This window comes from Phyllostomus discolor, chromosome 9, assembly GCF_004126475.2.
Source record: "Phyllostomus discolor isolate MPI-MPIP mPhyDis1 chromosome 9, mPhyDis1.pri.v3, whole genome shotgun sequence".
NCBI classification, from domain to species: domain Eukaryota; kingdom Metazoa; phylum Chordata; class Mammalia; order Chiroptera; family Phyllostomidae; genus Phyllostomus; species Phyllostomus discolor.
Window position 1 is genome coordinate 10,571,288 of NC_040911.2, and position 25,519 is coordinate 10,596,806.

Sequence of the window (25,519 nt, forward strand, 5' to 3'; positions counted from 1 at the left end):
CCCAGGGACACGGCCTTGCAGACCACAGTCCGGCTGTGGGCCTCCGTTCAGGCAGGCCGGGAAGCCTGGGAGGGGGTGACCCTTCGTGGCCCATTGCACACACCCTGGGGTGTGTATTTTCCCTGTCTGGAGGAGTGAGTCGTTCTACACGCAGCCGCAAATACAGTTACTGCATGTCCAGTAGAAAGGCCCTCGTAATAAACTGAGGAATAAAAAGCTGTCAAGACATTCCATGTTCAGTGGAATCGTCTGCTGGGGAGAGGCTGAGAGATCTGATTTCATAGAGAAATACCAGAGTATTCAGTTGTCACACTGACGTGGCTGCCACCCGAGGGTGTCCAGTGTTTGACACCTTCCCCCCCACACCCACACCCACCCACATGGGAAAGGACCAGACAGGGACAGTCTGCTTTATAAACTCGGAGGTTAGAGTGGACACCACTACCATCAGTGTTTCCCAATTCCTAGTAAAAGGGAATTTTAGTGGTAGATTTTATAATAAATACAAATAATTTACAGTAAAACGTACTGAAATGGGTTTTTATTATTTTGGTTTTTTTATTTCTTTAAGAGATATTAACTGATTCAGACCTACCAAATTCAAGCTGGTTTGGGGGATTTGATTTTCTGACCAAAACTACTCTATAGGACAGGTCTTCAGCAAATTGTCCTTGTCTATGGGAAACAACGGTTTGTTTGGGGTTTTTTTATGTCATGAGACGGCTGTGCAGTGTTTTCTAAGAGTGGTGCTGAACTGGGAAACAAAACAGAAATGCAGGCCTTCTGGCTTTTTATCATCTGAAAAGTTTTGTAAGACCTTATTAATGAGTAGCCCTCCTCAGTGGGGATGAAATACAGTAACTCACACAGTGGTTTGAATGTTGAGTTCCAAGCAATGCCTCTACAGTGAGAGTGGAGCTGTTAAAGTGCGTTCTCAATCAGCACTGAGCAAAGTTTCTGTTTTGTCCTACTTGTCTGTTAAGTCTTTCAAACTGAGACCATTTTAGCAAGATGGCGGCACAGGTAAACAGGGCTCGCCTCCTCGCACAACCACATCAGAGTTACAACTAAAACATAGAGCAACCATCATCACTCAGAACCATCAGAAATCAAGTTGAATGCAAGTCTGACAACTGTGCAATTAAAGAAGCCACATCCATCCAGACTGGTGGGAGGGGCGGAGATGCAGAAAGGGCTGGTCCCTCACCCATGTGCGGTGGATAAAAATTCAGGAGGGATATCTTGAGAGCACGGAGTCCTAACCCCATGAGACACCACCCCTGACCCCGGCCCAGGGTTCCAGTTCCAGGAAGATAAGTTGCCACGACTTCTGGCTGCAAAAACCAGCAGGGACTGAGTCGGTGGAAGAAACTTCTGGAGTCCCAAGTAGTTCCTCTTAACCTGCACACGGACTTAACCAGACTCACTCCCGCTGGACTCCAGCACTGAGGTAGCAGCTTGAAAGACAGCAGTGGCATACGGGGAGGAACTGAAGAGGCTGGCATCCAGGCAAGAGCTGGGGACAGCTCTTTCCCAGACAGAAAGGCAGGCAGAGACTATTGTCCCTTTTCTGAATCCTCCCCGGACACTGCCACAGAGCCAGCAGGCTGGTGCTGTATCTGAGACTCCATTGATGCAGCTAATGCTGTTTGCCCTACCCGGGACATCCCCAGAGACTGATATATCTCCCACCCAACTGACATGCCCACCCAAGCTGCTTTTCCAATGGTTGGTCTTGGCTCCTGCTTCACAACTTCCTAAATCCTCTCAAACTAGCAGCACCTGGCCTCAGTGAGCCCCAGACCTGGAACTACCGTAGCAGCCTAGATTCACAGCTTGGCTTCACCTGGAAATCCCCAAGCCCAGCACAAGTAGCAGCTCTCTCTTACTGCTTTATAGCTCAGACAGAGTAGCCCTGGGCAAAGCACAGATGGGGGCTGACCTTGGCCTGCACCTCCTGGGAAACCCCAGGGCCAGCACACCCAGTGACAGCTACAGACCACGTTGGAGCACCCCCACCCTGCCCCCACACAGCTGATCCTCCACGAAGGGCAGATGTTGGTGGTCAGTGGTCACAGCCAGTCCTTGCAGCTGACCCGAATCATTTGCATCATACAGGTGCCAGAAGGAGAAAAGAAAGAGCAAGAAATTGGAAGTTTATTTGAAAAAATAATAAAGAAAACTTTAATTTGGTGAAAGAAATGGACATGAAAGTCCAGGGAGCACACAGAGCCCCAAACAAGATGGGTGCAAAGAGGCCCACTCCAGGATGTATCATAATTAAAATGCTAAAGATTAAAGAGAAAGAGAAAATCTTAAAAGCAGTGAGAGAAAAGCAGTTACCTACAGAGCAATTCCCATAAGTCTGTCTGCTGATTTCCCAAAAGAAACTTTGCAGGCCAGAAGGGACTGGCGAGAAATAGTCATAAAAACAAGGGACCTACAGCCACGATTGCTCTACAGAGCAAAGCTGTCATTTAGAATCAAAGGGCCGATAAAGAGCCTCCCAGACCAGAAAAAAACTGAAGGAGTTCATCATCACCCAACCATTGTGTGAAATGTTAAAGGGACTTACTTCAGAAAAAGAAGATCAAAACTATGAACAATAAACGGCAATAAGTACATATCTGTTAACAATTCAACCTAGAAAGCAAACTAAGCAAACAAGAAGAAGAGAGACAGAATCGTGGATATGGGGAGGGTTTTGACGGCTGCAAGACGGGAGGGAGTGTGGGGGAACTGGTGAAGAGGTGAGGGGATTCAGTACAAATAGGGAGTTACAGAAAAGCCGTGGGGATGTAAAGGACGGCGTAGGAAATGGAGAGGCCAAAGCACCCATACGAAGGGCCCACGGGCACAAACAAGAGTGTGGGGAATGCCTGAGAAGGTGGAGGGGGGCAAAGGGGAAAACTTGGCACAACTAGTCATATAATCAAAAAAATAAAATACAGCCCTGGCTGGCGTAGCTCAGTGGATTGAACATGGGCTGAGAACCAAAGTGTTGCAGGTTCGATTCCCAGTCAGGGTACATGCCTGGGTTGCAGGCCATGACCCCCAGCAACCGCACATTGATGTCTCTCTCTCTCTTTCTTTCTTTCCCTCCTTTCCCTCTCTAAAAATAAATAAATAAAATATTTTAAAAAATAAAATAAAGAATATTGATAATAAAGAGTATAACCTACAGGCAGACCTATATCTTGAAATAAAATGTTCTGAGTAAAAAAGAGCAACATTTTAAAATAGGGTAGCCAGTGGTAGCAAGAAAGCAGATCTTTAGATATATGAAACAAGCACTTTAGGCAAAAATCCAGATTATATAGTCCCCTGCAATCTGAAGGAGAGTCATCTGTTTCCTGGGAGGGCTCGCTTCTCTGGATAAAATAATAAGCAGTGACAAAGAGCCCCCATCTGCCCCCATCTTCCCAGACCCGGCTTGGAGAGCTTTAATTAGAAAGATACTATGTAAAGTCTTAGCCACACTCAATTCCTCCCTTGACCTGAGGAGCACCACGCCCATTGAGAATTTGGTGTGGGACAGAATATTGCCGAAGGCTTTCTCTCCAAATACACCGTACACCACCGGGCTTAAAGGGAGCACCCAGGAAGTGGGCTATGTGTAGGAGAAAAAGGTGGCCTGTTACACACCCATGATGTGGCTCACATATGTCCCTGCCCTGTGGACGGAGCACTGAAAGTGCCCAGAGCATCGCTTCCACGCAGAAGCGCAACAGTTTTCAGAGCAGAAGGCTGACACCACCTTCCAGATGGAAATTACAGACCCACTGGCACTGCCTTCGAACTGGCGGCCCCGGGCGTTTACGTAAGGGACATGGTGACTAGCCACAGAAGCAGGACAGAATCCAAGCTAGCCGAAGGCAAATCCTCGCCCTGGACTTACAAGTCCAATGAGAGAAAAATGGTGGATCGAAGGATTATTTTTGCTTAATGAAGCATTTCAGATTTTGAACCTCCACTAACTCAGTTTCCAACGGGATAGTCTGCTCAAGGGCTGGAATTTGTAAATTCCGCTGCAGCCGTATAATGTCAGTTGTGCTGAATTTAATTGAAGCAGAAGCCCTGCTGTGCTTATAATTTAAATTTTAGACATGGGTGGGGAGGGAGAGGTGGAGAATGGGAAGGATCTTTTTCCCCCTCTGAAATTAGCTCGCTGTATTAATCAGAAAGGGGTCGGTCCCGTCCGATTGTACGGCTCAGTAATCTGAACCATCTGCCTCTGCCCACGAGGGAGCTGGCCTCTCTAATCCAGCTTACAGCCCACGCACCGCTCCCCTGCATCAGCGCGCCCTGGGAGGGGTGAGGCTGTGCAGAGTCCTTCGCTCCTAAACGTGTGGCCGTCACTGAGGCTATTTGGAGGGTTTTGTCTTTTTTTTTTTTTTCTTTTCCTTCAGATTTTGTCTGAGTTTTGGTTTTCTTTTTCTGGGGCAGAAACAATGGCTTTCTTTATGAAAACTATGATAAGTAACCAGGTAAAGAATTTGGGGTTTGGTGGCGGGTCCGAAGAGAAAAAAGAAGAAGGAGGGGCCTCGGACCCTGCCGCAGCCCAGGGCATGACGAGGGAGGAGTACGAGGAGTACCAGAAGCAGATGATCGAGGAGAAGTGAGTACTCACAGCTTCCCTGCCCTGCCAGGGCAGAGAGAAGTCCCTGCCGGCCTTCCCTTCCTCCGCTGCCCGGTTCCTTTCTCTTTGCTCTTCCTCTCGCCCTTCCTCGTGCTGTTCGCCTCTCCCCAGAGGACAGTGCTCTGACAGTGAACGGTAGTGCCTGGGTTCCACCTGTACCACCAGAAAGGAAAACAAGCGACTTGAGATGTCATTTTTAAGCCGTTTAACACTTTCTGATCTGGGCACATTTCCATTGACCTCAATTTAACTATTCGGATGAAAATGGTGAGCCTATCTTTATAGGTTTGCTAAAATTCTCCCTCCTTGCCCTGGCTGGGGTGGCTCAGTGGATTGAGCATCAGTGGATAGCTGGTTTGATTCCCAGTCGGGGCACATGCCTGGGTTGCCGGCCAGGTCCCCAGTTTGGGGTGCATGAGAGGCAACCATACATTGATGTTTCTCTCCCTCTCTTTCTCCCTCCCTTCCCCTCTGTCTAAAAATAAATAAAGTAAAATCTTTTAAATAAATAGATAAATAAATAAGAAAAATAAAACTCTCCCTCCTGGGAAGTAGAAAGCTTTCAAATTATGAGGACTCAGGGTTGGCACCTAGAAGAAGAGGGTCTTAAAGAGCATCTAATGCAAACTTCTTGATCTCACATGTGGAAAAAAAAACAACAAAAAAGCCTAGAAAGCACAATGTGACCTGGCTTCTCAAAGACTAGGAATAAATTTGTAACTGTATATTACGAAAATTTTAAAGCTACAGAAAAATAGAATATAATGAATACCCATATATATACGCCAATGATTCAGGTTACTGAGGCCACAGTCAGATGGAACTGACTACTTTCTGGTATTTTGACATATTTGCCTACAGGTAGAGTATTTGGATAGATGATTGGTAGGTAGTTAGATAGATAGATAGATAGATAGATAGGACACTTTTAAAGTAAGTTACAGGCCTTCTATATTTCACCCCTAAATACTTCAGCCATATACCTCCAAAAAATAAGGACATCCTCCTGGCTCCTGAAAATGTAATAAAAATAAAATATTAGTAATATTTTAGGTGGGTATGATGGAGTGTGAATATCAATGGCAATTTTTCACTGCTCAAGACTGATCCTTAAATAAGTGCAATCTATATGTATTTTTTAAGTTCAAGGTAGAACCGATTTAAGAGTCTTTGAGTAATCAGCTAAGAATTGAGACATCAGCCTTGAGGTTAAATGTTCATTATACGTTACAAAAGAAAAATAATTCTGCCACCATGGCTATTTGCTGACGATCAAGTACATAATAGCTGCCTGAGTCCTATTGCTAAGATGATTATAAGTGAAAAGGTTAATGACCTAGAGCAAATTAAGAGAGTACAAAGGCCTGCCTTTAGTGGAAATCTTGTCTATTGTATTTTTTCTAAAAGAAAGCATGGCTTAGAAACCACCTAGAATGGTATTGTGCTTGGCTCTGCAGTAAAGGGAGACCAGGTTAAAAAAGTAAATTACGACCACAGAAACCATGTCAGACCACAGAAACCATGTCAGCGCTAAGATAACTCGGTGGGGGTGGGTGGGGGAGCAGCATTCCTTGAGTGTTGGCTAGTTTTGCCGATGGCGTGTTAAAAACCAAGTATAATGAAGAAACAGAAGTGGAACGGTGACACCAAATGTTCTCAGCTCAAGTGGGCTTATAAGAAGAAAATGCTCAGATATTTAGACCATACGCCTGACCCTGTAAAATATTTAATATGCCTGAGCAATAAATCTGTTGGCAGATAGGACATCTGTTTGATTAACTAATGTCCTGGTTTTCCTTCACTTTATTTCTGGACAGAGCAAAGACCAAAACACCCAAATGGTATGGTCAATCAGTGGATGGGATTGTTTGCCAACTACTCATCTGTGTGTGTGTGTGTGTGTGTGTGTGTTATAAATGTATGTAGTCACCTAATATAAGAAATAATAGCAAGACAGTGGGGCCAGCATGCTTCCCCATGGCAAGAGGCATGACTTCTCATCCATTGCTTGATTTTTCAAGAGCTTCATCTCCAAGAATACAATACTTAGAAGCAAGCATCAAAATGGTTCACAAGTTACATGTAGACACAGCTATAGACATCAGAGCATATACATGCATTAACATGAATACTAGCAAATAGAAGCCTTCTACACCTGTCCTCGTCACTTTAAAAAGTGGCAGGATTGCCCTGGCTGGTGTGGCTCAGTGAACTGAGAAGCCTTTGAACCAGAGGGTCATTGGTTCAATTCTCAGTCAGGGCACATGCCTAGGTTGCGGGCCAGGTCCCTGGTTAGGGGCGCATGAGAAGCAACCACACATTGATGTTTCTCTTCCTCTCTCCCTTCCCCTCTCTCTAAAAAACTAAATAAATCAAATGTTTTTTTAAGTGGCAGGATCAACTCCACTAATTGTAAACCAAATCTACTTAACAATGCACTCTCCTGCACGTTCATTTTTATTGACTTCTATGTTCTGATTTTTTTACTACTGATGACATTAATACTGAAAGAGGTCTACACCTAGATAGAATACTTGGAAAGGGGTCAATAAAACAACAATCTGTTTACCCCTCCATGCCTCTCGATTATACCAAAACATCCCTTTACCTCAGCTATGGCACAGCAATTGCTACAGTACCATTGGTAACTTGAACTCTGGTACGCACCACAGGCCAAAACAGAAAAGCTAAAATCATGAAGCACTTTAAAACAGCATAGGGTATCTTTGCATCTTGGAAGGAGGCAAAGATTTCTTAAACGTGACTCTAAAAGCAATAACCAGGAAATTTTTTTAATTTTTACTTTTATTTTTTTATTGTTGTTCGAGTACAGTTGTCTCAATTATCCTTCTCATCCTAGAAATTTTTTAATGACAAATTAGACGTTATCAAAACTAAAAACTTGTGCATCAGAAGACACCATTAAGAAGATAAATAGGCAAGACACAAACAGAGAAAATACTTGCAAAACATACCCGATGAAGGACTGGGATCAAGAATATATAAAGAATTTCTACACTCAATGATAAAAGCAAAATAAAATGAGGAAAAGAGTTGAACAAATACTTCACAAAGATATCCAAACGGCCAATTAGTACATGGGGGGAAAAAAGCCTGATATCTTAGAAATGAACATTAAAATCACACAAAGGTACTATTACACATGCCCCAGAATGGCTGGATGTGAATAACTGGAATTCTTCTGGTTACCGAAATGCAAGAGAGTATAACCCCCCGGGAGAAGGTCCGACAGTTTCTGATGAAGCTACACTTCGTCAGCCCAACTGCCCTGCCACCCAGTAATCCCGTGCCTAGGTACCACCTGGGACAGGGGATACACATGTTCGCAGAAAGACTCGTGCAGAAATGCCCACCGCGGCTTCATTCGCAGGAGCCCGGAACAGGAAAAGGCTTGGCTGTCCATCGACAGCAGAATGAATGAGCAGACGTGAGGTGTTCATACGGCAGAATATACTCAGTAATAAAAAGGAACTATCTGCTGATAAATAAAGAGCCTAGATGGGTCTCAAAAGGTTTTTACACTGAGTGAAAGCAGCCTTATACAAAAGGATGCATCCGCAGTGTGTGGTTACCAGTGGGTGAAGTTCTACAACAGACGACACAGACAACGCTAATCTGCGGTGGTGAAAAGACAGTGGTGACCTCTAGGGCTGTGGAGCAGGCGCTGTTTGGGAACAGGGTGAGGGGATGACTCAGCTGACAGTGCTGTTTTTATATCTCAGTAGGGGTTGGAGTTACACACAGATGCAGAATCAATAGGACAAGATGATAGATACATAGATAGATAGATAGATAGATACATAGAGATAAATAATTGATGGATGATAGAAGTATAAACACATAACTAATTGATGATATGCATGTTAAAGTGTTGAGGGGAAAGAGTACTGATATTTATAGCTTTGAAATGCATCAACAAATAAGATGGAAAATGCATGATTAGAGGAGGATAAATACATGATAAAGCATGTCTGGTAAGGTGCTCATGGTAGAAATCTCGAGGGTGAGCATACAGGTTTCACTGTACGTTTGACATTTTTCATCTTAAAATCTTGGGAGGGGGAAAAAGACCTGCTTGTGCCCAGGCCCCAGGTCACTGACGTCACGGGTAGGCCGCTTGCTCGGCTTCCCTCCCCACACTAGCAGGCTGAACCCAATGCTCCCTCCGGCGTGGCCAGGCCGGGCATTCTGTGCAAGGCAGGGCGTTCGGGGAGCGCCCGAGCCCAGGGCCGGCTCGAGCAGCTTCGTCCGAGTGCGTCTGCCACAGCCCTGCCTTCGTCAGCCTCTCTTGTCGTGGTCAAGACAATTTCAAAACTCGCAGTCAGGAAGAGAAACCCGTGTAGCCACCTGAAAATGGAAACGGGAGTTTATCTTCATGCAAATAATGCTCCATGCAAACATGCCTCGCCAAACCCGTGAGCAGAAAGAAACCCCATCCTGCCCCACTAGGGCCCGAACCAGGAACCGGGCAGCTGCTGTGAAGCCACAAGCCCTCTTTCCATGCCTGGCTGTTGCTTCTGTCCCCACGTGGCAGGGTTGCTCTTCCTTCTCAGCAGTGAGCTCGGTCACCCAGACCACGTGGGCCCTGGAAAATGGCAGCCGATGGCCTCCACATCCACCTGTCACAGCCCCAGCCGCCCTGCGAGTCTGCCTTCCTCAGCCCCAATCCTCAGTTCCCAGCACAGAGGCATCATTTACCTGGCTTGGTCCGATCCAGTCTGGCCAGAAAGCAGGGGCGTGTGTGCAAATTCGGCCCCCAGCAATGCACTGCTGGGGGAGGACTCGGGCAAAGGGCAGTATTGTGAACTTGGCCCAAAGGTGCCTGCTCAGGAGAACAAGGGGGTTTATGTAAAACCAACATGATCACGAGTCCAGTTCGGGGGGGGGGGGTCCCCGGAGCACTTCACAGTCCTCCCCACTTTGTTTGGGGTGCCTCCTTCCAAACAGGGAAGGGAACCCCCTAGAGAGGAGTGACAAGGAAGGGAAATGGCCTTCTATGACATCCCCAAATACCACATGCCTCCAAAGCACCCCATTTCTGCGTGTTTCAGCTGGCTGAAGAATCTCTCAGGAGCTTGTTAGAAACGTGGCTCCCTGCCCCGCCCCCCTGTCTGTGGGCAGTGGGGCTCCGAGGGCGTCGTAGCCCAGGTCTGGCTCCCCTGCGCCGGGGCTGGCAGGTCCTGAGCTTCCTGCATCCTGTGATCCTTTCTTCTGCTCGTTTCCTTTTAGGATGGAAAGAGATGCCGCATTTACACACAAGAAGGCAGAGAGGGCGTGCCTCAGAGTCCATCTCAGAGAAAAGTACAGACTTCCGAAGGTGAGACCATTTCTTGCATGGTAAAAAAAAAATAGAGAATGTTTGGTCATCAGCCAAGGAAGCAAAGGCTCATACCTGTATATATATGTGTGTGGTGTGTGTGTAGGTTTATATATATGTATGTTTATATGTATGGAGATATATATATATATGTTTACATATCCATACACACACACACACGGTAGTCCTCCCTTGCTACAGGTGATACGTTCCAAGACCCCAGAAAATGCCTGAAACTGTGGGTACTACAGAAGCCTGTACTGTATACACTATGTTTTTTCTCACACACACAGGCTTATGATAAAGTTTAGCTTATAAACTGGGCACAGGAAGAGACTAACAGTAACAACTAATAATGAAACAGACCACTTCTAACATTAGTGCACTGTGACAAAGGCCCCACACCTGTGGCTGTAGTGAGGCAAACAAGGGTGACCAGCACACAAGCCCTGTGACACCGGGGCAGTCCCTCCGATAGCCAGGATGGCCGCCAAGTGGCCAAGGGCCAGGGAGTGTATACAGTGTGGGGACACCGGACAAAGGGTGGTTCACGTCCGAGGCGAGACTAGCGTGAGAGGTCATCACGCCACTCAGAAGAACACACGCGTTAAAATGCATGAATCGTTTATGTCTGGAATTTTCCATTCAGTGTTTTCAGAGTGTGGCTGCCTGTGTGCAACTGAAACCCCAGGAAATGAAACTGGATAAAGGGGGGCTGCTGTACATATACATTATATGTCTATCCATACATGTATATGAATACATAAACAAGGCATATGCATATTTGTCTTCATCTCAACGGAGGCATTTTGGTGGAAAAAGCAAAGAACTAGGGGTTCACAAAGACTGGATCCCAGTCGTTCAGCCCCTGTGACCTTCCACTTCCTCTCATCAAGATGAAGTTGATACCTATAGATGACACTTTAACATAAATTCATCTAAAGGCTATCGGACTGCTCTATGTAAACCCATAACGGGGATCCTCAGTACCGCTGCCCTTCACTGAGCTCTAAGTGCCCGGTGCTGGTCCAAGGGCTCTGCACGGACCGGTCCATTCAGTCCTCTCCACAGCCCCTTGAGGCCGGTTCTCACAGCAGGGGAAACAGAGGCCCAGAGAAAGGGCCTTCCCGCCACAGGCCACCCAGCCCGAGGGCAGAGCCCAGCGGCTTCTCGGCCATACTGTTCTGCCGCCCCGTCCAAGGAATGATTGCTTCCCTCTTTGGGGGAGTGAGGTGGTAGGGCTGCTCGTCACCTGCCACCGTCTCCCCCGTCCTGGCTGAGAAGACCGAAGCCTGTGAGCTCTGGAGGAGGAGCCTGGAGAAGTGGCGGGATTGGCTCTGCCGAGGGTTCGCTAGAAGTCGTTTGTACTCTAGGGGCTGAGCGGTGGGAGGAGGCTGTGTGGACATGTGTGTGGCCCCTCTCAGATGCACGGTCCAGGCTTGCACAGGGTGACAGAGGGCCCAGCACTTAGCTCCTCTGACTCAGTTCCCATGTCCCCGGCCTGGGGATCGCCTGGCCCCGCCAAATGACTCCACCATCACCTGCTGACCTGGTGTTCAACTTCCATATTCCGGAGGTGCATGATCTCCATGAGAACAACTTCACCCAAAGAAGCCAGAGAGGAAGGTCTCCAAAGTACATGATCCTCCTCCTCGTCCCACCCATGTACCCCCCCCCACCCGCTCTGCCCCCAGGATGAGCACACGACACTTCAGGAATTTGCCTATGATGTAGAAGATAACTAAAAATACTAATAATACAACCATCTGTTTTTTGTAAAGCATATGGAAGTTCTAATCCAATGCATACTATCCATAAGACGGTGATGAATAGAAAGCACACTACAAAATCAACATTTTGGGGGGCGGGGGGAGATGCTTTGTTCCCTCATCCCCAGATGTGGCCAACGCTGCAACCTCAACACAGCACCTGGCGCTTGATGACCAGCCCCCACCTTGAGCACTTCCTCTGCCGCCACCGGGGGGCTGTCCCAAGTTACACGTCCCCCTCCCGCGCGCCCCCTTGAGGCTCTGGGTGCTGCTGGCATTCAGTAGCCTCCGAGCTAGAAAGGTGCGCTGGGGGACAGCCGCATTTCCCATCCAATCAGAGCTCCGCGATAGTTTCCTCTCTGTGCAATGAGGCCATTCCTGTCCGAGCCAGACCCGCGCTCCGTGAGGAACACCCTGCCAGGGCAGCCTGCGCGAACCGGATCCAGGCCCCTCGCGCCCCCTGGTGTCCCCAGTCGCCGCGGGCGGGCGCATCACGGAGGAAATGCATGCTCTCTGTGACTGTTCTCAGTCCTTCCTGGACCGTCGGTTGTAGCAGAGACGGTGGGAGTCCCCTCCTTTGACTTCACGTTTTAGTCTAAAGCCGTTGCTGTGCTAGCAAGCCTGGAGGAGCCGGGTGGGAGCGGTTGTCACAAAGCAGCAGGTGGCAGCCCCGTGAGGAACCTGGGTAGGGGCAGCCTGGGAGGGGACTTTGGAGCCACCAGCCCCTCCCAGGTATGGTCTGCCAGGACTGACGGGATTTGTGGAGCCGGAGTAGGCAGCCCTGAGAGAGGACGACTTCGGGAAAAGGACAGCTGTGGCGAGAGTGCTGGCCCAGCTCTGACTCGCACACTGTGCCGGGTCCCTGCGTCTGGAGGGGCTCACGCCACTGCGATTACAGAGCTGTGTGCAACTGCTAAGACTTCCTTTGATTTTGCAGAAAAACCCTTTAGAGTGCCACCCGAAAACCATGATGGGAATGGACGTGGTAGGTTTTCATTTCCTAGCTGCTCCCATGAGGGGCAAGGAGGCCCTGGCAGGCCAGGCAGTGCCCGTGGGCACCAAGGTGGCTGGGACAGCTCAAGACCATGGCGATGTGTCCAGTGGACTGGAAGGAAGGGAAGGAGGGGTGACCGGCCAGTGTTACCATCTCGGAGCGGCAGGGGAGGGACGAAGCCCTGGGCCGCCCGCTAGGGTGGAGATGGTCACTACATACACCTCCCTCAGGGGCTGGCCTCTTGACAACTGCACTTAAAGGATTGTTTATCTGAGTACAGTGATCCCTCACCTATCGTGGGAGTTACATTCCAGAGACCCCCGAGATAGGAAAAAAAATCCACGAAGTAGTGGTGTTATAGCTATTTTATTATTTATATATATATTTAAGGCTTTATAAACCCTTCCCACACTCCTATAAACCTTTCCCACTCTCCTATTAACCTTCCCCACACTCTTATAAACACTTCATATGCTCTTAAACACTTTCTACACTCTCAAACCTACGTAATTTTAACAACATATACAATTCTACATGGGTGCTCACCACTGAAGTGTTACAGTCGTCCCTCGCTATATCGAGGTTCACTGATTGTGGCTTCAGTGAACCCGCAATAAGTGAACCACGATATAGTGAGGGACGACTGTACTGCAACTAAAAATGGTCACCAGGGCATACATACAATGGAATATTATACAGCCACGAAAAGGAGGGAGTCCTGCCATTTGTGACAACATGGGTGGATCCTGAAGGCATTATGCTAAATGAAATAAGTCAGGGAAAGACAAACACTGTACGATCTCACTCGCATGTGGAATCTTTAAAAGACGAACCCGTAGAAGAAGAGAACATACTGGTGGTGGCCGGAGGCAGGTGGCAGGGGCGGGCAGGATGGGTGCAGGGGCTCAAAAGGACAAACGAACGTCCAGTTGGAAGGTGCATGCGCCCTGGGGCTGCGATGCACAGCACGATAGCTGGTTTTAAAAATGGTCATCAAAAGACATCAGTAGAGCAATGGTATTGTCATTAGCAATTAGCGATAAACCTGGGGCCGGGCGGGGCTGCCTGGCGAGCACACAGGGAGCCCTTCCTCCACCCCGCTAAGCCCCTCCCAGCGCAGGTGTGGGCTCCTGCGCCACCAGGGAACGTGGGCTCCTTGACCACCCCCCCAGCGTCTGAGGGCTGTTAGCTCTCGTTTTGTTGAACTTCTTTTTTACCTACCGAAAAGCACACGACATAGGTGTGCACTCAGTGCGCAATCACTAAACTCCTGCAAATTAAGGGACGTCCCCAAGGTCACAAAGCTCACCGTGACAAATGAGGCCTGGAGCCTCCTTATCCTCCGGGTCCTTCTTCATGCCCCCTTACCCCCACGCCCTCTAATATGTGTCTCTCCACCCATGGTGGTAGACTTGAGAACTGAGCACAACTATCTAACAAAAAAAAAAAAAAGGCTCTGGGCAGAAGGAAAGGGTCACCAGGGTCTTCATGGGCCCCTAATAACAACCTTCCCTCCCTCAGGCTTTGCAAAATTCTTAGCCCTGCGCCATCTTGTAAAGTCTGTGCTGGGCAAGCCCCCACATTAATAGTACTAACTGTCCTCAGGGTTACCTGCTGGGCACCTGCAACATGTCCTCCTGCTAACGAGGGACGACCCGGGCGCCTCACCCACAATTCCCCAGGGTCACTTCGGGGTTGCTTAGCTAGCAGGAGGTGGTCCCAGGCCCTTGCGTTTACCCAGGCCCAATGGAGAGCAGAGTGGAGGAAAAAGTCTTCCCGGGAGCTGTCAGGTCTAATGAGGATGACCATGTCACGTTTGGGAATCAGAACTGTATTTTCCAAGTAAATCATCTGGCTGGCGTTTTCCATGAAAGTGGGTGCAGTGGCCCCATTGCTGACTGGGGAAAGGAAGCTGGGGCTGCGAGAAGGAGCAGTGTGGGCCCTCGCTCCGCAGACACACTGTAAAAGACCCCCCTCCGAGGTGCTTGTGTACTGCCGGCGACAATACCGCTTGTCATACCCCGTCTTCTGACGGCCACATTCATTACAGTGATGATGTCAGGAGCCGGGTAAGAGCAGTGGCCAGAGGGCAGTGGTCTGAAGCCCACCTAGGGAAACACATCGGTCACGATCGTGTGCACGCACACGTCCCCTCTGTTGATTTCCTCGGTTTTCAGATCCCTAGTAATTCAAGGACCTCCGGTGCTACAGGGAGCCACGGTGCTCGGTGCTCGTGTTAGATTTGGGTCCCCTTCCCTTAACCCTGTATGTTCAGGTTTTTCTCTCTGTTGGCCTCTCCTCTCGTGGGGGAATCTCTCCCCAGGAAAACAAGCAGCACTTTGGGAGTAAGCACGGCCTCCTAGGGGTCTCCCTTAAAGGACCAGTTGCCCCTGCTCCGCTGAAACTTCCTCCTTCGGACTCTCAGCCAAATTGCTCCATTACTTTCTGTTTCCCTTTGATTCATTGAGCACTGGTCACCGCTCCTCTCTGAAGCCTTCGCTGCCCTCCGCTTCTGGACACCACCCTCTGGTTCTCACGCTCCTCGAACTGTTTCTTCTCTGTCTTCTTCATGGGTTAGCCTCCCCGTCTCCGCCCAAATTTGGGAGTATTCCAGGGTGCTCCCTCAGATGGCCGCACCCTGCTGTTGCTCTCAGCTAACGCCCACCTGTGTGTTGATGTGGGGACCTCCAGCCCACAACGCTTTCTGCATGTCAGCTCTCCCCGGGCCTCCCCCAGCCTCATACCCAGAACAGGGTCCTTCCTCAGCCCTTCCACCTGCCCTTCCTGGTGCCTTCATCCCGGAAAGCCCCTCCCCCAGCCTGGAAACCAGAAGTCACCGTTCGCTCTTCCCTCCTCCTCCAGCAGATCAGATCACCAAGCAATCCTGATGTCACTGCGGAAATAACTCCCAGCCCTGCCCCCAAGAGCAGACCTCATCGTTTCTCGCGCTTTGATTACAACGGCTCTTCGGTAGCTTCTTGACTTTGAGTCTTGCTCCCCTTAAAACGGCAGAGCGAGGCTTCCAAAATGCAAATCTGATTCTGTTCCTCTCTTTTTTTTAAGGTTTTATTTATTTATTTTTAGAGAGGGAAGGGAGGGAGATAGAGAGAGAGAGAAACATCAATGTGCGGTTGCTGGGGGTTATGGCCTGCAACCCAGGCATGTGCCCTGGCTGGGAATCGAACCTGTGACACTTTGGTTCCCAGCCCGAGCTCCATCCACTGAGCTATGCCAGCCAGGGCTGTTGCTCTCTTGTTAAAAGAAAAAAAAAGACTCACCATGACTTTTTGGACTGAAGCTCAAACCCCTTGGCCCATACACCTTTACGTGGCTCCTGCCATTCCAGCCTTGCCCCTGGCCACTCCCGGCCTGGACTGCACATTCTCCCTGCTTTGTTCCTATACCCTGCCCCCTGTGGTCCCTTTCAGTCCTGTAAAACTTCCGTCTAGTGCCAGTTCTTCCAGAACCTTCCGTGATGTCCCTCTCTCCACCATCCTCCTTGCTCAGAGTACCTGTCTCTCATGTCATTACCAACCTGAATATCGTCACTGATGAGGCAGTGTGCCCCTTAACAAAAAAGGGGGCTCAGTGTTTCACCTTGTGCTCAGTGCCTTGCAAGGTGCCTGGTGTGTAGAAGTTACACACACACACGTGTGCGAAAGGGTCGCTGAATGATGGATGTTATTGGGGAGAAGGGGAAAAAAAGAAACCACACCCAAAGCACAAAGGACCAAAAACAGCAGAAAGACTCTTTCTGCCATAAAAGTCGTATTAAAATAAATTTTCACGAAAAGAAGAAGTCTAGATTCAACATTATAATAGTATCATACCAAATTATAATTTTATATAAAATGCAAAGGCTCCTTGACGTTATAATTAGGATGTCACATTTCCTCAAATACAGGAAGTAGTATGTTATAAATACAGCCACGAGATTCTGTCTAAAAACAAAGGAGCCCCCCTTCCTAGCCAGTTCAAAATGTATATGTAAGTCAAGCCAAATTAATAAGACAAAACAGGTCCACAGTGACCCCTAATCCTATTAATGGAATTGTCAGTCCAAGTTAGCCATTGAAACATAACGTCCTGCCCCCTGCTGCGCGGCATGATTTAGGCACACCTGGTGTTTGTCTGCCGTATTAGGGGCACCGTTCAGTCTGAATCAAGACGAAGACAGAAGACCGTCCGTAAACAGAACTGTTTTTCAAAGTATCACGCGGAAACCTCTGTTAGAATTGAATTTAAAATTTGGCCCCTTAAAAAAAGATATGATCCTGTGAACCTTTCTTCGCCCTTCTCCCTCACACGAGGAGGGCCGGGGGCCGGCTGGTCGGCAGGACGCCAAACATCCTGCTTCTGAGCAGCTGATTCTGGTGACCCGGTGGCGAGGCCATCAGCGGCCCAGCCAGGGGGCCCCTGCTCTGCCTCTCCCCATCCGGCCCCAGTTCAGCTTGCTCCTTCTCACACCCTCAGGGCGGAACAGCCTACGGGGCCTGAGGATGGGGAGAAAGAGGCCCCTCACAGCAGGAATGTAACACATGTTCTCAGCCACACCAGCTCTCTCCGGGAGTCCTCACCCCCACCCTGGAAGGTGGGTAGATGTTACAGCCCCTTCGTAGATAAGACCCCCCGCTGAGAGAGGGACAGTGACCTCCCAAGGTCGCACAGCCTGTGAATGGCAGGGCAAGATGAGACCCCGACCGTCTCTGCCCCCACAGGCTATGTCTTCCTGCCAGACCCGGTCCCCGGGCTGGGTTCTCGTCCCCTAACCGGCTGAATGACCTTCGTGCAGCATCTTCACCAGACCTGGGTTTCCTCGCCTGTAAGTGACAGGCTCGGAGGAGTGACCTTGAAGAGGGAGTCCCCCTGGGATGCCCGCATGCAGGGAGAAGTGCGAGATGGGCACAGCTGGCTCCAGACGCTCTGGCTCCAGGCGGGGCCGACACACTCACACCCTCAGCCAGCCCTGAAAACGGATGTCTGTCATCGGAGAGGCCAACTCTACACCGTCTGTCCGGATGTGGACGTGCTGAGGGCTCCTGAAGCAGCTGAAGCGGGAAGACCAGTGAAACGTAGCAGAAGGGGCGGCCGGCGAGCCCTGCATGGGGGGGTCTCAGCAGCACCCACGCAAGCACACAGGAAGATTTTTAAAAACTCTAGTCTCTGGGCCCCCCACCGCAGACCACGGGAGCCAAACCTGTGCGGCTGGGGCCTGGCCATGGGTGTTTGTGTTCACTTCCCAAGAGATTCAGAGGCACCAAGAGCCTCCAGACCCACTGTCCCGGGAGACAGAACGTAAACCTGGCTCTCGCCTTCCATGGCAACGGGCCAGAACAAGGAAGAGTGTTGGCTGGAGCCTCACCCCGCAGACCTCAGGCCCGTGCCCCCTGGTCTGGCCCAGTCCCCCCCTACTTTGCTGGCTTGTACTTTCTAAGGAATGGGTGTTTGTTGGCTGGCTGTATTCTTCATTCTATATTCCCACTCACCTAATAAGGTCTTCTGAGCTCTGGCAGAATGGGAGCGAGGCGTCGCTGTCACCATGATTAGAGGCCAGAGCGGCACCCTCACTCATGACCAGGACAGTGATAAAGACGAGCGACTGGAAGTCCATGACCCACCCCAAGATCTGAAGCTGTCCAATGTTAGATGTACTCACCACCGTGGGAGAAACCCGCTAATCTAGCGGTTTGGTGTCCTGTAGACCAAAATAGATAAACACACCCCAAACCAATCAAATCTGCCTCGTATCAAACATGCCGGTATTTGCTCAAACACCACACAGGACCGGCTAGACTCTAACAACGCTCCTGGCCAGCGCTCAGCTCTCTGGTGACACAGCCATCGGAGACAGTTTGTCATCGTATCTCAACTTCGCTGCAAGGTGAAGGCCAGTGTATCAGGACCGGAGGGTAGGAAGTCTCCTGGATCCGGGGCGTGCTTACCCTTCAGTGAAAAGCCAGAAGTCAGTCACAGAGAATAACAAAGGCAGGGTATGGGGCTATTATATAATGGGGCATTCAGCGCTGGTGATTAGGATTATAAATCTAGTTAAAAACCAAGAGATTAAAACTGAGTCTGATCAGCCGGCATAAAAATAATTAGTTCTTAACTGTATTCAACAATGTCCCAAATTGGTAAGATTTCTAGAAATGAGAAGACTTCTGAAACAGAACCTCTAGGAACACAGGGTAGCCTGCAAGCCCCCTAACTGTGTGCCAGCTCACTTCATTCATTCATTCATTCATTCACTCGTTATGCCATGGTTCTCAGCACCAAACCTCCCCTCCCTGGCGCAGATTCACTGGGGCTGTAGTTGCATTTGATTGTAACTGTGATCTGTGGGGCATAAGGAGGCAGTACCGCCTTTCCCAGATGTGTGAATGGTGCCAAGGTACCCTTGGTCTCCCCAGCCGAAGATCTGCCAGCGGGCAGCAGAAGGGCCGGGCCAGGCCCCGCTGGTGTGGGCTGCCGGCAAGGCCCCACTGCAGGTTGGCTCCTCAGGCAGGGGGAGGCGAGGCTGCCCCAGGTCCTCGGTGTAGCAAATCCCACTCAGACCCCTTCAGTCAGGGGCGTCCACCTCATCTTCCCCAGGGGCCACATCAGCCTCGCGGTGGCCTGCAAGGGGCCGGATGTAACTCTGGGACTGTGTACATGTAACTACCCCTTAACCAGGGGCAGGGAGCTCGGCGCTGCTGCCGGGTGGAAACAAGGTGCCGGGCCGGACAAAACACGGTGGGGGGCCCTCGGGCCTTGTGCTTGCACCTGTGCCTTGATTGCTCGCTCTGTCCTGGCTCTTCCTCTTCAGGACCTATATTCCCCCACCCTCCGTCTCTCTCCCCATGCCTTCTGTATCCCAGGGACCCTTTCAGCAGGGACCTTGACACCACGCTGCCCTTCTTCCTCTAAAATATCAGTAATCAGGGCGACCATGTGTCCCAGACTCAGAAGTTTATAAATCTGTTTCATAACATCTCGTCCGGTCTGCTGGGCCATCCTCTGAGGGGCCCTCCCACTGGGCACCAGAAGTGGGAGTGACCTGCCCAAGGTCAGGCCGTGGGTGAGGGACAGAACTGAGGCTCCCACCAGGTCTCCTGACTGCAGACCCCACAGACTTCCCATTGTCATATGCCGTCTCCGGGGGACAGCAGTCTACATCGGTGGCAGCTTGTCACCGTACCGACAGGACCCTGGCCCTTGGCCTGTCTTAAGTCTGAGGTCGCTCACCTGGTGAGGACCCAGGGCTAATGAGGCCGGGGGTCCGGATTTGGGTCCAGTGCACTTCACTTTGTCTTCCAGCCACCCACCAGCCCCGTCCTACCCTTAGTCCTAAGGCGTCCACAGCCCAGGCTGCAGCCCAGGGAAACTGAGTCCAGTGCCAGAGGCAGCACCGGAAGCACCTGTGCTGCTGACGGATGGTCAGTAGCTTTGTCCTTCTGGAAGGATGGGCCTTATAGGACTGACCACAGCATTGCCCACACCCACGACTGCTTTAGACGGGACGACTTGGGCCACCTGCCTCGGGCAGACGGCTCCCCTCTGCCCTTCCTCAGGCCACCCTCCTTCACCTGGGGTCACAAGTCTGCAGGGCCAAAGGGACAGGCCCACCCAGAGCCCACGCCCCTCTTTTAGACCACACCCTGGCTGCCCAGGTCCCCCAACTCTCTGCCTAAATGCATCCCAGGGCCAGCCCAGGCCCCTGCACCTGCTCTGTCACCCTGAGGGTCCACTGAGCTGCTGGTCGAGCATTGCTAGGGCTGAAGGGCAGGGCAGGGCCCCTGAGAACCTCATGGGCAAGGTTCCCAGGGACAGACGGGGCCAGGGATTGGTAGGAAAAGGCCAGGGGGTGAGCCAGGACCTCCATCAGTACCCACCCTGGGCTCTGCAAACACGGGGTGGGCCTGACAAGGAGTGGGCGGAGCTGGGCCCTCTGGGTTGTACTCTCCCGGAGTCCAGGGCCCAGTGGCAAGTGGGAGATGGATAGGCCCTGGTTGCCAGGGAAACTGAGCCTACTCGGCAAAAATGGGGCCACTCCTAGGCCAGAGGTGAGGTACGGAGAGAACAAGGCCTCCCACTGGGGCTGACCACCGCCCTCCAGCCAGACTCACAATCACCTGGTGCAACCCCACCCCTGCCCTCGGAGGGCCCCCCGGTGACAGCCCAGACACCCTGTGGCCAACTGGGTGGGGGGTGCGGGGGGGTGGGGGGGGAGGTTGTCACAATTCCCAGGAATGCCTTTTCAAACCAAGCACACGGCAGTTCAGGTGCGCAAGAGAAGGCAGGTGTCCTGTCCCGCGTCCCCCCCCCCTCTCTGCACACTGCCCGGGGTGATCCGCAAGGAAGGCAAGCTGTGCACAGGTCCATGAAAAATAGACACGGAGGACTGGCTGAGAGCCCTGGGGATTAACTAACTAATTAATCCCCACAGCAGTTTGACGAGGAACTAATTAATCCATTAAGTGCTCTGAGGGGCCACAGCCTGGCCAAGTGCAGGGAGAGGCTGCAACGACCTCGGGAGGCGACGCTGGGAGTGGACCTGTCGGGGGTCTCTAGGAGGGCCAGCGTGAGGACCCTGCCTCGGGCCTCGTCCCCTCGGCCTCAGGGGTCTGCTCTCCAGCTGTCGATCGTACTCTCCCCAGAGAAACGGGGACAAGGAGCTCTGTGGGAAGGCCTGCCGCTTCTGGAAGAATCTGCCAGAGAAGTATGGAGGCTTGGACAGTGTGACCGGGAAAGGCCCTCAGAGACCCAGTTTACAGCGGGAGAGTCGAGGTGTCACACCACCCTGGCTCACCGTTCGGACCTGGAGACAACCGATGGTTGTTACGGTCGGCTCTCTCCACTCGGCACCCGGGCCAGGGGCGTCTCTCTGGAGCTGCTGACTTGAACTCCTCCTGGGGGCTCAGCAGGCGTCGAAAGTCTTTCGCAAGTCAGATCAGTGAGGCGTGAGTAAGAGAACTGTTTTATCTTTCTGTGATTGTCGTGTGCTCCGGTTCCTAATTCCAAACTGGTCACAACACATCGAGGTGGGCCGCCCCGTAGACCACGGCCTTTCCTGCCACTCGCTCTTGTGATGCTCGCTCTACTCTCATCTGCCCCTGGAGCCCCTTTTTGCCTCCTGCTACAACTAACCTCAAAGAACAATCTGACAGCAGCCCTCTGGGAATGTCAGTGGCCCTTTAGATTCTTTAGATTCTAAACTTTTCCCAGAAAAACTTTTTCTTTAGATTGCTCTTTCTCATTGTAAAACAGAGGGATTTGTAATACCAGGTGGCGCGCTCTTGGAAATTCGGGAACAGCCGTGGCTCGAACCGCAGATGGAATCATGAGGTGAACTGTGGCGAGACCGTCGGCAGGCTGGGTGGGAGCCATGCCGTCGAGGATTCCCGTAATCAACCAGGGCTGTGTGCCAGACTTGCTTCTGGGTGCCAAGGACATAGGCTGAGGATAACATGGTTCCACACCCATGAGGGGCCCCGGTCTAGTAGAAGGGATGGAAGGGGCAAGAGTTGAGCAGAAGTTGCCACTCATGAGAGGGGACTACAATGGCAGAGCACTGTCAGGCCACCGTGAACCCACACCCCACCCTCCGGAATAGGACCCGCCAGGGCCCGGCCTGGGGTCAACAGCAGGCAAAGCGTGCAGAGCTGCTGGGAGGGATTGGCGTGGGATTCTCGAACTCCGCATCATCGGCGTAACAGGGGTCTTCCTAAAGTACACGCTGCGGGGCCCTGCCCTGCGGTGTCTGGTTCAGCAGGTGGTGGGCAGGGTGATATTTGCCTTTGCAACACGTTCCTCGATGATGGTGAGGTGCGGGGTCCGGGGACCACACTCTGAAAACCACTGGGCTCGAGGCTCTGACCCACCCAAGTACATGGGAAGGGGGTGTCCCTGCCAGGCCCAGCCAAGCACACCACTCCCTTCATCCCTCACCAGACTTTCATTTTGCTGCTGCTGTGAGTGTCTGTCTGTCTGTCTGCCTGTCTGTCTGTCTGTTTTGGAGTGGCCTCTCTATCCCTGCACTTGCTTTCCCACGCAGAGCGAGATGGACGAGAACCAGATCCAGATGGCCGGAGACGACGTGGACTTGCCCGAAGACCTCCGGAAAATGGTAGACGAGGATCAAGAGGAGGAGGAAGACAAGGATTCCATCCTCGGGCAGTTACAGAATCTTCAGAACATGGACCTGGACACCATAAAAGAGAAGGCGCAGGCCACCTTCACGGAAATCAAGCAGACGGCCGAGCAGAAGTGTTCCATGATGTGAGCGGCGGGCGGGGGCGGACGCGGGGGCCAGGGCCGGGCGGAGGGGACCGCCCTCCTGCGGAACGTTTCTGAGCGGCATGTACTGTGACATAGTGAACAAGGTCAGAAAAGCCACGACGACACAGCTCTCTCCAAGCACACCCACAGCAACGTGATGTTCTAACGGTTCCTGGTAGAAAGTTTAGCTAGCGCCTGGCAGCGGAAAACGATACTTTCCTTTTCTTCATAAGTGTGGCGAGGCATGGAATTCCAGCTGTAAACAGCGCAGAACACCTATCTGTGTAAAGATCCTCGGGACAGCCAGAAAGCAACAAAAGCCAATGGGTTTCCTCCTTGACTTCCTCCCTGGGAGGGTCAGGCCTCAGCTTGTCCCGTTGTTAGCAGGACTCCAGGTCCCTTCAGAGGAAGAGGTGGGAGGTCCCAGCGCCACCCACCGGGAGCCCAGGCTGCATGCTCACCGACAAGCAGAGATCACACCTCATCTTACTCCCGGGCCCTTTGACATCCTGATGCCTCTCCCCCAGTGTGGCCCTGGGGCAGCTGGAAGCCAAGGGCAGTGCTGGGGGTGGGCTACAAGATGAGCCATGAAGGCAGGGGACAGACTTCAGTGGCCCGTAGTCTTTGTAGGGGCCGTGTGAAGAATGGACTTGGGGTGAAACTAGAGGCAGAGGGGCAACTGGGAAGGTCATGGCTGTCTCTATATTGAGCGTTCTCTCCTCTGGTCCGAACTTGGTGAGAGCAGTGGAAGCAGAGGGGCTGGAAACGTAGAGAAATTCAATCATTCTCTCTGTGTCTCTCATTCTCTCTCCGCCCTCCCCCTTTCTCTATCATTCTTCTCTTGCCCCTCTACCTACCTCACTGCCTTCTTTTTCCTCTCCCCACCCACCCCTTCAGACTAGTGTCCAACCAGCCACTCTGTCCTTTTGTCCCACAGTCTCCCAGGGTATGTACAGATTTCCTTTTCCTAACATCCGCTCTCTTTCAAAGGGGATGGTCCCAAAGACTGAGAACATTTACCTCGGAAACACCGAGAGCCATTTAGTCAAGGCCAATGCATGTTCATAGAACAGATAATTCTCAAAGACAGATTTTGTCAAAAAGATCTGCTCTATTGGAGGAAAGGAAACTAAAGCCAGAAGGTTATGGGCTGACCTGCTCCACACCCAGAGCTCCTGAATGTGCTGTACAGGGAGTTGCATGACATGAAAATATGCAAATAAAACAAATGGTTAGGGGTCCAGACGCCCCCATCTCCAGAACTTTTCCTTCTTCCCCAACTGAAACTCTGCACTCATTAAACTCGAACTCTCCATTTCTTCTTTTCCCCAGCCTGGCAACCGCCATTCTACTGTTAGTCTCTGAACTTGTTTTTATTTCATCTTTACCGTATTTTTTCCCATTACCATTTAGTCCCTTCATACACCCCTCCCCCAGCAATCACCACCCTGTTGTCCATGGCCATGAGTCCTTTTTCCTTCTCGCTCCATCCCTCCGCCCCCAGCCACTCCCCACTAGCTGTCATCTGGGCCTCCATCGATGTGTCTGTCTCTGTTTTGCTTGTTAGTTCAATTTGTTCATTAGATTCCACATACAAGTGAGGTCATACGGTATTTGTCTTTCTCTGACTGGTTTATTTCACTTAGCGTAATGCTCCCCAGGTCCACCCATGCTGTGGCAAGGGGTAAAATTTTCTTCTTTTTTATGGCAGAGTAGTATTCCATTGTGAAATGTCCCACAGTTGTTTTATCCACTCGTCTACCGATGGACACTTGGGCTGCTCTTGTATCTTGGTGATTGTAAATGATGCTGCAGTGAACACAGGGGTGCTTATGTTCTTTCCAATTAGTGTTTTAGGTCCCTTCAGATATATTCCCAGAAGTGGGATTGCTGGGTCAAAAGGCAGTTCCATTTTTAGTTTTTTGAGGTATCTCCATACTGCTTTCCACAGTGGCTGCACCAGTCTGCATTCCCACCAGCATGTAAAAGAGTTCCCCTTTCTTCACAGCCTCGCCAGCACTTTTTGTTTGTTGATTTATTGATGATAGTCATTCCAACAGGTGTGAGATGGTATCTCACTGTGGTTTTAATTTGCATTTCTCTGATGGCTAGTGATTTTGGGCCTCTTTTCACATGTCTATGGGCCCTCTGTATGTCCTCCTTGGAGAAGTGTCTATTCAGATCCTTTGCCCATTTTTTCTGAGATCAGAGGAGATCGGGTGTGTTCAGGGTGGTATGGCCGTAGACAACCCTCCCTCCCCATTTTTAATTGGGTTGTTTGTTTTTTTGGTGTTGAGTTTTGTAAGTTCAGACTCTGAATTTGACTACTGTAGGAACGAACCCCTATGAGTGGATCATACAAAATTTGTCCTCTTATGCCTGGCTTATTTCACTTAGCATAATGTTCTCAAGGTTCATATCTGCTGTAGCCTATGTTATCATTGCCTTCCTTTCTATTTCATTGGATGTATATACCACATTTGTTTATCCAGTCATCCATCCATGAACTCTTGGGTCGCTTC

The 25,519-nt window shown here is 50.9% G+C and overlaps 1 protein-coding gene across 2 annotated transcripts; it reads left to right on the top strand.

Moving 5' to 3' along the window:
• Positions 1-3,464: 3,464 nt before the first annotated feature.
• On the top strand, positions 3,465-24,242 carry CPLX4 (complexin 4). 2 transcript variants are annotated; one of them, XM_036010092.1, is made up of 3 exons: positions 3,465-4,618; positions 9,890-9,977; positions 10,627-11,836. In XM_036010092.1, the coding sequence occupies exons 1-3, from the start codon at positions 4,452-4,454 to the stop codon at positions 10,849-10,851; spliced, it is 480 nt and encodes a 159-aa protein (XP_035865985.1). In that variant the 5' UTR covers positions 3,465-4,451; the 3' UTR covers positions 10,852-11,836. The 2 variants fall into 2 exon arrangements, with proteins under 2 accessions (XP_035865985.1, XP_028380868.1); XM_028525067.2 differs by lacking the exon at positions 10,627-11,836 and adding an exon at positions 22,774-24,242 and having other exon boundaries at positions 3,500-4,618.
• The last annotated feature ends 1,277 nt before the right edge of the window (positions 24,243-25,519 follow it).

What these genes read in the sequence shown, in the direction of transcription:
- CPLX4 (XM_028525067.2), top strand. Translation starts at nt 4,452, where the DNA reads ATGGCTTTCTTTATGAAAACTATGATAAGTAACCAGGTAAAGAATTTG. An exon ending in AAGCAGATGATCGAGGAGAA is followed by an intron (nt 4,619 to 9,889) that starts GTGAGTACTCAC and finishes GTTTCCTTTTAG; the next exon opens with GATGGAAAGAGATGCCGCAT. An exon ending in AAAAGTACAGACTTCCGAAG is followed by an intron (nt 9,978 to 22,773) that starts GTGAGACCATTT and finishes TTTCCCACGCAG; the next exon opens with AGCGAGATGGACGAGAACCA.